The sequence below is a fragment of the Olea europaea genome, chromosome 3 (genome assembly GCF_002742605.1).
Source record: "Olea europaea var. sylvestris chromosome 3, O_europaea_v1, whole genome shotgun sequence".
NCBI classification, from domain to species: domain Eukaryota; kingdom Viridiplantae; phylum Streptophyta; class Magnoliopsida; order Lamiales; family Oleaceae; genus Olea; species Olea europaea.
Genome location: NC_036239.1, coordinates 1,518,675 through 1,533,094, shown reverse-complemented (window position 1 = coordinate 1,533,094; position 14,420 = coordinate 1,518,675). Strand labels below are relative to the sequence as shown.

General features: G+C 35.5%; 2 protein-coding genes across 2 annotated transcripts in view; both read left to right on the top strand.

Annotated features, from left to right (window-relative positions):
• LOC111381286 (2-hydroxyisoflavanone dehydratase-like) overlaps positions 1-3,090 on the top strand; it is a 23,443-nt gene extending 20,353 nt beyond the window's left edge. The window contains exon 2 of the mRNA XM_023005058.1: positions 2,479-3,090. Within this exon, the coding sequence (XP_022860826.1) occupies positions 2,479-3,017 (539 nt within the window). The 3' untranslated portion in view covers positions 3,018-3,090. The remainder of the gene's footprint in view (positions 1-2,478) is intronic.
• Positions 3,091-4,294: 1,204 nt separating this feature from the next.
• Positions 4,295-13,899, top strand: LOC111381279 (presequence protease 1, chloroplastic/mitochondrial-like). Its single transcript, XM_023005047.1, has 19 exons — positions 4,295-4,665; positions 4,744-4,927; positions 6,164-6,338; positions 6,408-6,540; positions 6,718-6,788; positions 6,976-7,059; positions 7,498-7,588; positions 7,965-8,485; positions 8,603-8,767; positions 8,849-9,067; positions 9,151-9,278; positions 9,574-9,763; positions 10,649-10,732; positions 10,804-10,901; positions 11,714-11,978; positions 12,078-12,240; positions 12,326-12,506; positions 12,706-12,777; positions 13,565-13,899. Exons 1-19 carry the CDS (start codon positions 4,386-4,388, stop codon positions 13,704-13,706), a joined length of 3,246 nt encoding a protein of 1,081 aa, XP_022860815.1. The 5' UTR covers positions 4,295-4,385; the 3' UTR covers positions 13,707-13,899.
• The last annotated feature ends 521 nt before the right edge of the window (positions 13,900-14,420 follow it).

Sequence of the window (14,420 nt, the reverse complement as noted above, 5' to 3'; positions counted from 1 at the left end):
TAAATATCAATGGTGCAAGCTAGACGCGAGTTGTATGCAAGCTAGGCACGAGTTGGCGACAACTTGCAAGGCAAGTTGTAATACCATCCACTTGAAGATAACTAAGGATGAGTTGGCGACAACCAAGCACGAGGTGGCGACAACCAAGCGCAAGTTGTAAAGTGGAAGGTTAAGGAGGTTTAAGTTTTCTATAAATAGAGAGGTAGTCTCATTTGTAAATGGGATGTAGTAGAGGTTAGAGAATGGAGAGAATGTAGAGTGAGTGAGTTTATTCTTTCAAGAGAGATTGTAAAGTTTTTCCTTTCATTTATATAAAAAAAGTTTCCCCAATCCTTACTTGTTTTCCATATATTACTTACTTCAAAATTCTCTTCTCAACGTGGGTATAATTTAGCCTCATTGGTTAAATTATTTGTGGGCGTAGAAAGGCTGACTTAACGTTTTCTCGTGAGGTGCGGGAATTGTAGAGCGTTAAGGCCGCACGGCTCTAGTTTGTTCGGGTGTAACGAAACTAGGCCCGTGACAAGTAGCTATCATTCAAGTCTTTCTAAGAAAATATTGACTGTACTTTGTTGAGGAAGGTGAATACCAGAAGCATTGCATGTAACCTCAATGCCAAAAAAAAAAAACGAAGCTCACCTATATCTTTGTGAGCAAACCTGTGATGAAGATCTAAAATAATCATAGAGATCAATTCAAAAAAGTTACCGTGATCGCCATATCATCCACATAAATGAGCAAGGCGACCATAGAATACTTGGATTCATCTATTTACAAAGAAGAACCAGATTTTGAGCTTGTGAATTCCCAAAGAGGCGGCCTAGAAGCGGGCTTATTGAACAAAGTTTAGGGCGATTGTTGAAGGCTATAAAGCTTATTTTTTGTCCAAACCTTAGGGTGCTAGTCCAAGTTATTAATATGGTCTGCCCACTAGTGCATTTGTCATCCTTCCACACTGGAACAATCAATGTAAGAAAGTAAGAAAGTATTTGTAAATTTCGTGAAACAAATATATTGCGTGTCTAAATATATCTATCATTAAGTCTATTGTATATATGACATTTGATTTAAAATCTCGATCAAGAAGCTCTAATCAAAATTAATTATTTTGATGATTATTTAATATCAAGTTGATTGTTAAAATTCTCATTTTTACGTGTCTAAATATCTTTATTATTGAGTCTACTGTACGTACTTAACATGTTATAAATATGCATATATACATATATAATACATGTTTGATTTATATATGACTTGTACGTTTTAAAATCTCAATCAACAAGCTATAATCAAATTTAATTATTTTGATGATTATTTATTATCAAGTTGATTGTTTAAGTTATTATTTTGTATGTACATGTCAAATCAACGAGTAATAACTATCTTGCAATTTATCAATTGTGTCCTTGCCGGCTATAGATAAATATTTTTAAATATTAAACGATTTGATAAAAATTTAAGTTAAAATTAAAAATTAATTTTAACCCTATATTTTTATGGAATTCATAATTTTTATCAACCACACATTTCATCAAGTTTTTCACTAAAAATTTCATTTAAATAATATGCTTAATTCCCTTTTAATAGATTTTAAAATTTAAAGTTTTATCAAATTCAAAATCAAGAATTAATTTTAGATACACATTTGATGGGATTCGCAATTTTTTTAATGAACTTTTATTAAAATTTATTAAAAATCAAAATTTGAAAATTTGATTTTAATCTCTAGATAAAATAGTAAAATACAGATAGACATGATACAATTTTAATCCAACTATTCTATAAGTACAGTAATTTTCACACTTTTTTTTTCATAGCACACATACATGCAAGTGGGTGGAGTTGTGAGTGAAAGTAAAAATTGCTGTGAAAAAAAAAAAAAAGCAAACAGCATTTTTGATTTTGATCTCTTTATCCTGTCATTCACAGTCCCAACGCCTCTCTGTCAACCATCACTCTCCACTTTCTCATCAGAATTGTAATCGTTCACCATGTCTCGTAAGCGCTCCTGCTCCATGCAAATTCTGATAGTAGTCTTCATTTTTTGCTCACTCTCCATAGGATTTGCAGCGAACTCCACAGACATACTCTACGAGATTTATCCTTTCATACGTGTGTACAAAAACGGCACAATTCACAGATTCATAGGAACCCAAAGACTTCCAGCATCATTTGATCCAACAACTTGTGTCAAATCCAAAGATATTCAGATTTCGCCAAAGTTCAGTATACCAGCTAGGGTTTACCTTCCTAAAAACACTGACCACGAACTCCCTCTACTTGTTTATTTCCACGGAGGCGGTTTTTTCACCGAATCTGCTTTTTCGCCGACATACCACAAGCATTTGAATTCACTTGTTGCAAAAGCAAATGTTATTGCAGTCTCAGTTGAATACAGACTGGCTCCTGAATACCCACTCCCAATTGCTTATGAAGATTCATGGCTTGCACTGAATTGGGTTGCTTCTCACTTTAAAGGTAATCGCCATGAAGTATGGCTTAATAATTATGCTGATTTTGACAGAGTCTATTTAGGCGGAGATAGTGTCGGAGCCAATATTGTACACAACATGGCTATGCGGATCGGGTTGGAAAGTCCAGAATACCCCATCAAACTTAGTGGGATTTTTCTGAATTGCCCATATTTCACAGGGAAGAACCCAATCGGGAATGAAAATGGTAACACTTATGGGAGAAGTGCTGTTGCAAATATTTGGCTTCACGCTTATCCGAATAGTACGGGTTTGGATGATCCGTTGGTGAACCCTGGTATGGATTCGAAACTTTCGAAATTAGGGTGCAAAAGGGTTTTGATTTTTGTGGCTGGGAAAGATTTTTTGAGAGACAGAGGTTTGTTTTACAAGGAGGCACTTTCCAAGAGTGGATGGAGTGGTAATGCAAATGTTGTGGATAACAAGGGGGAAGATCATGTCTTCAATTTGGTACACCCCACAACCCCAAAGGCAATTCATATGCTCAAAACATTGGCCTCTTTTCTCAATCATACCAAATTTTGAAGATGTAGTATCTACTTTGTTATATGGAATAAACTTGAGTTCAATTTTCCTTTTAACATTTGAAATTGGGATATATCATACTTGTTTCTATTTTTGAATATTCGATAGGCCATGTCGAAAGTAGTGTTTAAGTTTGTAAATCATCAATTCATTATGATCTCTGTAACACAATCATCTTCTGTCTATAACGTTTAATAAGAATGGTATCAAACCCAAACGAACTGTTAACTGTAGTTGCTCATAGATTACCTAGCAAGCTCACCAATAATTAGGTTAATACACTTCACTCAATTGATCAACGACTAATAATCATAAACAAGGCTAATAGTCTTACATCAGTTTATAACAGTCAATAATTTATTGCAATAGTGTTCTCGTAGTTAAACTGATACATTTATGTCAATTGATTATCGAACTCAGATAATGGTAAGTTCATTCTTAATGGAGCTAGTCTTAATCTCACGAACGGAAAACTTTGTATGCAGTAGAAATGAAAATGGGTAAATTTGAATATGTATTTTATTGCAAGTAATTGTAAGTTGTAACTTGAATCAAAGCCCAAATACGTACAGCCACAAGCTGGCAGGCTAGGCCTGTGGGCTTTGTTGTTGGGCTCCAACCTGACATTCTATCATTTCGCAATAATGAAATAATAACATGAATCATGGTTGTTGTACTTATGTCTAAATCATTTACGATGCAAACAAAATACATAGAACAATATTAAACATAACAAAGAAAGCTATGAATTGAAACACACTACTTTGCATCAATGAAATACTTATTGAAATCTTGAGTTGATAAACTCTTCTAGTCTCCCTGATCATCGAGGGATGAGGGTGAAGGCTCGCACAATGAGCCCCATTTTTTTTTTTTTTTTATCAAGGAAGTCCCTCTTCCCGTCATCCACACTGCGAATGCGGCCCTGAATAGATTTCATCGCTCTTCCTAAGACCTCTTGATCAATAGCGGACGGATGCTCCTATTTACAATAGATTAAACAAATAGTTAATTAAAGTTTAATTGAAAATTTAGTTGGAAAATAACATTTTTAATAAATTTTATTAATGTTTCACAAAAAGAAACTTTTAGTAAAAACATAACTTTTATTAAAATTGTTAAGAGAATGAAAAGCCAAAAAATAAAAATAAATGGACGAGAAGCTTGCAAAATGGCTTAATGCTCCGCCACAATAAAATTAGACCGTTATTCTAATTTTTCAACAACGAATTTTGGAACCGCAAACAATTTAACTTGTCCCCCAATCCACCCCCACACACCGCACCTTGATATTTATTCATTTTTTCCCTCTCCCTGATAAACCCCAGACTCTCCCAAATTATCTTCTTCACCTTTCAACAGCCGCCAATGGAGAGAGCGGTGCTACTACGCTCCATCTCCTCCTCTTCTTCTCCGTCCTCTCCACTCGCCTCCTCTGGAATATTTTCCCGCTCCGTTCGCAGACTCTGTCGCCTCGCTTCTACCACCCCAAAACGACACCGTCTTATCCCGAATGTACACAGCCGCTCTCTTCTTCGCAATCATTTCCGCTTCATCTCCACCTCGGCCCGTCCTTCGCATCAGTTGAAAAGACACTTTTGTCTATCAGTCCAAGCCGCCGCCACATCTTCTATCCAATCAGCTCCAGGTACCTTAACATCTTTTACGATCAAGATACTGTGATTAATTATTTAATTGTACATGATTTTGCATTTAATTCTTTTAGAGGTTTTGGTGGCGGATAATGACTTGGCGGAGAAGCTCGGATTCCAGAAAGTATCCGAGGAATTCGTGGAAGAGTGTAAATCCAGAGCTGTTTTGTATAAGCATAAAAAGACTGGAGCTGAGGTCATGTCCGTGTCGAATGACGATGAGAATAAAGTCTTTGGAATTGTTTTCCGAACTCCTCCGTGAGTACATATATATACCTTTTGAATATATTAACGTGTACACGCCATTGCTTGTATATATGCATGTGCATTGTTAAATTGCTCTTGTAATTCATCGTGCACCTCGTAATTTAGAAAAATTAAAAATTAATCAAGTCAGTTTTGGTATCATTGGTTTGTGGAAATCAAATAGAATAGAATACATTATGTAATTCTGAATTAAAAGGGATCTTCCAGGTCACTGATGATCTATGTAAATGGTGTAATAGATTTGGATATAAACTATGTACAGGAAATTTGATTGTTTTTCTGGACTGGTAGTCTGTGAATTTTTAAAAGTAATCTGTGCTCCCCGGCTACGCATATGCAGTATGCTACACTTGAAGGATTTTCTAATTAGCTTAGTTTACATCGGACAGTTGTTTTCTTATTCATTATTTGGTTTCTGTTTGACCATTTTCCTGCTTAAAGTAAAGTGAAAGGGAAAATAATTTCCTTGTAGTAGTGGTAGATGCTGCTGCATGGTGCAGTGACATAGGTGTCATGGAATCGTGTTTTTCTGGGATTGGTCTTGTATATATGCATGTGCATTGTTAAATTGCTCTTGTAATTCATCGTGCACCTCGTAATTTAGAAAAATTAAAAATTAATCAAGTCAGTTTTGGTATCATTGGTTTGTGGAAATCAAATAGAATAGAATACATTATGTAATTCTGAATTAAAAGGGATCTTCCAGGTCACTGATGATCTATGTAAATGGTGTAATAGATTTGGATATAAACTATGTACAGGAAATTTGATTGTTTTTCTGGACTGGTAGTCTGTGAATTTTTAAAAGTAATCTGTGCTCCCTGGCTACGCATATGCAGTATGCTACACTTGAAGGATTTTCTAATTAGCTTAGTTTACATCGGACAGTTGTTTTCTTATTCATTATTTGGTTTCTGTTTGACCATTTTCCTGCTTAAAGTAAAGTGAAAGGGAAAATAATTTCCTTGTAGTAGTGGTAGATGCTGCTGCATGGTGCAGTGACATAGGTGTCATGGAATCGTGTTTTTCTGGGAGCGGCCATCTAGATCTTTTTAACTTCCCCCTCCTCCTTTTACGATGAGTGGCTAGAGCAATTTGTTATGCTGCAAGTAGCTTTTGTGAGCAAAGATTTAGCTAGTTTAGCTGTCCTTCTTAAATATTTCTATTATTTTCTTCTATCTTTTTCTATCTAAGTCTGATAAACTGGCCTAATTATTGTTAATGCAGAAAAGATTCAACTGGAATCCCTCATATTTTAGAGCACAGTGTATTGTGTGGTTCAAGAAAGTATCCTCTGAAAGAACCCTTTGTTGAATTGTTGAAAGGGAGCTTGCATACATTTCTGAACGCATTTACATATCCTGATAGGACATGCTATCCTGTTGCTTCCACAAATACAAAGGTTGTATAATATAGTTAAATTTTTTCTAGATCTCACCTGAACCAATATATTAATGGTGTTGTCAAACAGGATTTCTATAACTTGGTCGATGTATATTTAGATGCTGTCTTCTTTCCAAGATGTGTGGAAGACGTTAAGACCTTTCAACAGGAAGGCTGGCATTACGAACTGAATGATCCCTCAGAAGACATAACTTACAAAGGTTGCATCTAATCCTTTTTTTTTTTCACCCGTAGTTTTTGTTTCCGATGACATTTTATTTTCTCTTTATAATGTTGCCCCTCATTGCTTTGTTTAATAATAAAAAAAATTCATTTATCAAGAAGCAACTGTTCAGCTTGTTGACATTGCAAAGAATTATATCTGTGGCCAACTGCAGGTGTTGTTTTCAACGAGATGAAAGGTGTTTATTCTCAACCTGACAGCATACTTGGCCGAGCATCTCAACAGGTTTGTTTTCTTATTTGTTAACCGGTTTAATATTGAATTTTGGCGACTGTATGACCTGATGACTCAGATAGTGCATTACAAAATGTGATTAATGATATTTTCCTTTTCACAAGCTACCCTTGCACTTTCATGCCATATAAGAGTAACCAACGACAATCTTGCTAAATATTATAATACTTCTTTGCAGGCTCTTTTTCCAGATAATACTTACGGCGTTGACAGTGGTGGTGATCCACAAGTCATTCCCAAACTTAGTTTTGGGGAATTTAAGGTTGATTGCATTTTTTAAAGCTAGTTCTGTTTCAAGCGTAAGAGCGTTTCTATTTCAATGTATTGTTTGTAGAGACTTAACTAATGAATTGGTTTGTCGTAAGTTAGATGAAATGTTTGACACAAACAAATCAACTGATGCTCATTACTTCCTCTGTATACTTTTATTTGATATTAACAGTGTTTATATGTGTATGCACAAACACACACACAAAACATGAATGTCATGCCTCCACCAAACGTTTTCTTCAATCACTAGAATGGATATAAATACTCAGGCAGGTTCTCTAAAATAATTTAAAAAGCCATGATACCTAGAGTTAACATTGGATAAGGGGATTCTAACCAATACTCTTTAGCTGAGCCTATCCAATGAAGCATATACATGTTGGGTTGTATGTTTAAGGAACATATTTTTTTCTTTCTTACTTCTCTGCAGGAGTTTCATAGTAAGTATTATCATCCCAGCAATGCAAGGATATGGTTTTATGGAGACGATGACCCAAATGAGCGTTTACGCATCTTAAGTGGTATTCTTCTATTCATCTTTTAATTGATAGTAGTATTTTAGCTATTCAGATTCACATAAAAGTGTAAGCTTTAAGCAAAAGAATTCAAGATATCTGCCTGTAATTACTCTCCTCAAAATATTAAGCTCTAAATATACTGATTGTATGATATTTATAAAATACCCTTACGTGTTTGCATATATGTTCTTGAGAACATGGAACTTCATCTGATAATTGAATCTGAATGTTGAATGCTTACATCAAAATATTATGCACTTGTTCCTAGGACGGAATTCCGTTCCTTTTACGTTTTTGCCATTGATGTGTTCATTTTGGAAGGCTGCAGCGTGATTTGGGAACAGTTGTTCCTGACATTTATTTCATGCTTTCCACACAGAATACCTAAACAAGTTTGAAGCAAATTCAGCTCCTGAGGAATCAAGAATTGAATCACAGAAACTTTTCAAAGAACCAGTCAGGATACTTGAGAAATACCCCGCTGCAGATGGTGGTGACTTGAAAAAGAAGCATATGATATGCCTTAATTGGCTGCTCTCTGAAACCCCACTAGACTTGGAAACTGAACTAGCCTTGGGTTTTCTGGATCATCTAATGTTGGGAACTCCTGCTTCTCCTTTGAGAAAAATCCTGCTGGAGAGTGGTCTAGGAGATGCTATAGTCGGTGGTGGGGTTGAAGATGAGCTTCTTCAGCCTCAGTTTAGTATTGGATTGAAGGGTGTCTCGGAATATGACATTCAAAAGGTAGAAGAATTAATCATGAATACTTTGAAAAAGCTGGCAGATGAGGGTTTCGATTCCGATGCTGTGGAAGCATCGATGAACACAATTGAGTTCTCTCTTAGAGAAAACAATACTGGCTCATTTCCTCGTGGCTTAGCTCTGATGCTTCGTTCCATGGTAAAGTAGTTCTTAATTACTGTTCACTTCATAACCAAACATGGTTTTCCCATACCCCTTTTTTTCTTTCATCTTCAAGTCTGGCTTATTTTTTTAATTTTGAATTGTATCTGGTAGGGGAAATGGATATATGATAAGGACCCATTTGAGCCATTGAAATACCAGAAACCTTTGAAGGACTTAAAAGCTAGAATAGCCAAGGAAGGGTCCAAAGCCGTCTTTGCACCTCTAATAGAAAAATTCATCTTGAGTAACCCACACCGTGTAACTGTTGAAATGCAGGTATTTTCTAAAGTTTCACCTTTTAATTTTCAGATTAGGTATCACATGACAATTTCTATGCTAATGGTGTTATATTTACAGCCTGATCCAGAGAAGGCTTCTCATAATGAAGCTACTGAGAAAGAAATTTTGGATGGGATTAAGGCAAGCATGACTCAGGAAGACCTTGCTGAACTGGCACGTGCAACACACGAGCTTAGGTTGAAACAGGAGACTCCTGATCCACCCGAAGCTCTTAAATGTGTACCAAGTCTTTCTTTGCAAGATATTCCCAAAAAACCCATACATGTACCTACTGAGGTGATGAGATTTGTTTAAATCTTGCTGTGAGAATGTTACGTATGTCTGTCTGAGTTGAAAGTCATAGAGCTTTGCAATTGTAGGTTGGGAATATCAATGGGGTAAAGGTCTTGCAGCATGACCTATTCACAAATGATGTTCTTTATGCTGAAGTTGTTTTCAACATGAGTTCTTTGAAACAAGAGCTTCTTCCTTTAGTACCACTATTCTGGTGAGATAGCAACAGTACTTGTCTTTTTTGATGTATTAAAATAACTTTTAGCTTCCTGAATCAAATGCCCCTGAGAATCCGCCTTTTTCCTTTCTAGGATCGTTATAGGCTAATACTCCCAAGGAAACATTACTCTATACTAAACAATATTGGTCATGACCATAACCACTGTGTGTCAGTCTCTCCTCTCCCAAGAGCAACTTGGTTAAGGATGAAGTTAATAGTTTCATGTTGATTCTAAAATTCTCTGCTGATCGAATATTAAATTTAATGTGCCATGCACGTTTGTCAACAGCCAATCGCTGCTGGAGATGGGTACGAAGGACTTGGAATTTGTACAATTGAACCAGTTAATTGGAAGAAAAACTGGTGGGATATCAGTGTATCCTTTCACATCATCTATTCGGGGGAAGGAGGAGCCATCCAGCCATATCATTGTTCGAGGCAAAGCTATGTCTGAACGTGCTGAAGATTTGTTTAACCTGGTAAGTTACCGTTTCTCATGTACCATAACAGTAAATCAGCAAGAATAGAAAATCTTCAGTTTGTTATGATACTAAAACAATTTGCACCAAAGTCAAAATAGTGCAAACTTCATTCTAGCATGACCATTCAGCTATTTCTGGTTACTTTCAAAATTGATCTGCTACTGTCCATTTTGTTCTTCCTTTTAAATCCTTGCTAATTAAGATACCTAACAGTCTCCTTACTCCTGTAGGTTTCTTGACGGATGAGTCTCTTTGTAGACTTTGATTTGTATCATATGTAACAGTGTAACTAAAAAAGAAAATACTACACTGATGTCAAAAATCTTACTGCACTTCTTGTTCTTATTCGATGATGTGTGTGTTTGTTGTCTGTTGATTGTTACTTGGTTATTGTTGAGGAAGTATCATCATCTGACTGAGTTGTAAATGTAACTGGATTTAGTACTCTGATGTCACCTAGTGTAAATCTTTTTGCTTTATATTATGAACGTTCTTGTATTAATTCGCAGACAGATTCCTGTGCTTACTGGATTCTTGTTATTGTATTAGTGCATGTGCCATGTCCTCTAGTGCAATGTTTTTAAGTATTTTCGAGAAATTTTCATATAACTGATGCCGCTCAGTCTTCATCGTGAGAGTATTTTATCTTTAATATACGTTAAATAACTGATTTTGAGTCCATCCATATGTCTAGATCTTTTACCTTATCTCGTGCTTGTTCTGTCTGGTTTATTTTCTTTGTTAATAGAAACAAATTCTTTTAGTTTGAAGCGAAAGCAGGCTTTGATAATTAAGTTATATTCTTCTTTTTCTTATTCAAGTTTCTGGCAAACTTTTGAAGAGTATATTGACTGATGAGATATTCGAAATGGTCTACTGTAGGTCAATAAAGTTCTTCAAGATGTTCAACTAACAGACCAAAAGCGTTTTAAGCAGTTTGTTTCTCAAAGCAAAGCTAGAATGGAGGTACCAGTTGTACTATTGTGGAAATGAAGTAATTGCTATAAATTTATAATATTATGGCTGTTCAATTTCAGAACCGACTAAGAGGCAGTGGACATGGCATTGCAGCTGCAAGGATGGATGCAAAACTCAATGTTGCTGGTTGGGTCTCTGAAAAAATGGGTGGTGTAAGGTTGAACTATTTGTGTTTTCTTTAGTGGGTTGACTACCATTTTGGTGTTGATCAAACCAGCACTTTAGTTTGAAATCTCTTACCTTCCAAATATCTTTTTGGTAGTAGGAAAGCATTATTTACATTACAAAATATGAGTAGTTTTCATGACTGGTTATATAACTAACTTTGTTCTTATCTGTTTATTAAATTCTAGAAACTTCTTTCACAATTTTTAATTACGTAATAGAATCTCCAATAGACTATTTATCAAGAGCATCTATGTATTATAGAAAGCATCTTTAAATCTAAATAGTCAAATGCACTCCAACAGTACTCTCTATTTGGACTCTTCGTTTTGCTTTTCTTTAGAAACATTTATTGATTTATCCTTATATTTTATTTAACATAATTTTTTATATGTCAATTGCCAATCAATTTGAATATGGTTTGAATAGTTTAAGAAGTAGAATATTGAAATCCTTGACTTATTAAGTGTAGTCATTATTCATTAAGAATAGAGAGTAAGATTGGCTCTCTAAATTTGGAGAGCCAAATTCATTCTCAATTTTAAAAAGTTATAATAGAGAGTTTCTTGGAGGTTATTTTTAAGCATTAGCTCTTTTTTTTTTTTTTTTTAAAAGAGCATTTTGTATTTAGAGAGCTACTTGGAGATGCTCTTAAGGAGTGGAATTGGGGTTTGGGTAGTTCATCCTTTTGATTTCTTCCAGGACACAATTGCATTTTGGAGCCTTGAAATAAAACATTTTCATCATTTTATCCATGCATCATATTTCAGATTGGTAATGAATGTTATTATTGTACACTTGCAGTTACCTGGAATTTTTACAAAACCTTGAAGAGAGAGTTGACAAAAACTGGCCTGAAATTTCTTCTTCGCTGGAGGAGATACGCAAATCTTTAATTTCAAAAAATGGTTGCCTAATAAATCTGACTGCTGATGGGAAAAATCTTGTGAAGTCAGAGAAGCTTGTTAGCAAATTTCTCGATATGCTTCCAAACAGTTCCCCAGTTGGATCAGCTGCTTGGAGTGCTCGACTTCCCCCAACAAATGAAGCTATTGTAGTACCTACTCAGGTTAGTAAGCATATTTTTTTTTTTTCTCAGTTTTCACTTTTGTGAACTCCTTTCTTGGTCAATTTCATTAATGGACTTTTGAGTAATTTGTACGTACAGGTAAATTATGTTGGAAAAGCAGCTAACCTTTTCCAGACCGGGTATCAACTCAAAGGGAGTGCATATGTGATCTCTAAATACATAAGTAATACGTGGTTGTGGGATCGCGTACGAGTTAGTGGTGGGGCTTATGGGGGATTTTGTGATTTTGACACTCATTCAGGTACAGTAATCAACATTATACTCAGTTTTGTAGTCTTTGTCAGAAACTAACTCCAAAAGTCCTGATTTCTGATATTTCTGTTCAGGCGTGTTCTCATACTTGTCTTATAGAGACCCCAATTTGTTGAAGACACTTGATGTGTATGATACGACAAGTGATTTTCTAAGGGAACTTGAAATGGACGATGATGCTCTCACCAAGGCGATTATTGGGACAATTGGAGATGTTGATGCATATCAACTACCCGATGCCAAAGGATACAGTAGGTAAGTGAATAGTTGCCCCTCATCTTGAAGGAAATTATGGCTCATTATAGGAGAGAGACTGAGAGGGTTATTTTTCTTCTTCATTGAGAATTCTACTGGTGTTGTATACAGTTTAGTTTGACATTATATTATGCATCTTTAGCTCTCTCTTCAGTTTTCTTTCTCAGTGCGTGACTAATGATTCCACCATTCTCTTCAGTTTGTTGAGATACCTGTTGGGAGTCACGGAGGAAGAAAGGCAAAGGAGACGAGAAGAGATACTGTCGACAAGGTACATTTAGTAATACTTTTTACGCTACAGTAACAGTAGAATCTCTAATGCAAAGTTTTACATGACAAAATGGCATTTCAATACAATTCTTAACTACTTATTTACCTACACAATGTGTCCAGTAGATAGCTTGTTTGGCTGAGCTTAAAAATAATTTTTATTTTTTTGGGTTGGGGGTGGGGAGGTTTGTTTTTGAAACATTTTTGGATAAGTATTTTTCTTGAAGTTACTTATTTTGCGATTTAATTTTATCAAATTTGTTAACACATGGTTTCTCACTGGTGCTCTGCTGTAATATGAACTATATTCTTTCCTTATTTCATAAGGATCTCTAACAATAAAAAAATTGATTATCATAATCAGCACCAAACAGGCCTTAAATAAGCATCGCATAGTTGTTCAAATAGTAAATTTGGGTGTACCGTCTATTGGGACAACAGGTTAGGGCAATATTTTCCCTATTTCCTTTATTTATTCTTTTTAATGTTACTCTTAGCCTCTATTTGGTTTAGATGAAAACCGGATTTTTAGTTGATTTTGATAAAAATTAGGAAAATGCCTCCTGCACAGGGTCTGTGCAACAGACCCTGTATAGGGCATCTCACATGGGGGGTGGATCCACATGTGGACCCCATGTGTGTGTAACACAATTGTAAAAATTAATACAATATGTTATTGAGAAGTTGTGGGTCTCATGAAATTTGTAATAAAAAGTAATTATTGATGTTAACTTAGATTTTTTAGCTGAACCAAAAGGGAACTTAATTTTTTGTTCTTCCCTATGTAGGTTGGCTGACTTCAAGGAATTTGCCGAAGTCATAGCAGCAGTTAAAGACATGGGGGTCGTTGTTGCTGTGGCATCTCCTGATGATGTTGACTCTGCAAACAAGTTACGCCCTGACTTCTTTCAACTGAACAAAGTGCTGTAAGGTATGCGCACGAAGGTATTACCATATTTAACGTGAACCCAAATAAACAAAGCTGGATACATTTCCATATACCGTATCTTCCCATTGATGACTCATCACTTGTATCTGTTGTAAACTCGAGACTAATAGTGTTTGTTTATATCAACCTTTGGATTCTTGTTGATCTAACCATAAACTCGCACGATTCTCCCTTCTTCTTTTTTCATTTTTTTTTTTTCGAATTTTTCCTTTTCAAGAAGTCGGTCGTATTATATTAGTCTTCCAATCTGGCCACATTTTAAAATAATTTTCCCCCCTCCGCTATTATTTTCTTATTATTTCAAAAACCCCCACAGGCCAGCGGCCCATTCTACCCCCGCATTATTGCTTTCTGCCCCGAATCTATTATTTTCTATTCCGGGCCGAAAGGAATCCAATGACTGTACCACGTCCCAAACTGTCTCCCAAGTCCCGACTAATTTATTTCATGCCCACCACTAAAGGCCCTCCAGTTGGATTTCTTCTTAGCTTTTTCAAGAAAGTCACTTTAGGGCAAACTTTCTCTAAAATATATTCTAGTCACATAAAGTATTTTCAAGGAATTATTCATAGAGGTCTAACAAAAGTTCCATCCAACGAATTCCAAGTTTTACGTAAAATTTTCTTTGCTATAGCAGAAAATTTAAGTCCTATATTAAAATGAGGATTTCGCTGGTTTGTCAAGAAGTTGAAACT

Excerpts from the sequence above, each read along its gene's own strand:
- LOC111381279 (XM_023005047.1), top strand. The coding sequence starts at position 4,386 with ATGGAGAGAGCGGTGCTACTACGCTCCATCTCCTCCTCTTCTTCTCCG. Across the intron at positions 6,789-6,975 it reads TTGGCCGAGCATCTCAACAG|GCTCTTTTTCCAGATAATAC; the intron begins GTTTGTTTTCTT and ends ACTTCTTTGCAG. Across the intron at positions 12,778-13,564 it reads GAAGAGATACTGTCGACAAG|GTTGGCTGACTTCAAGGAAT; the intron begins GTACATTTAGTA and ends TTCCCTATGTAG.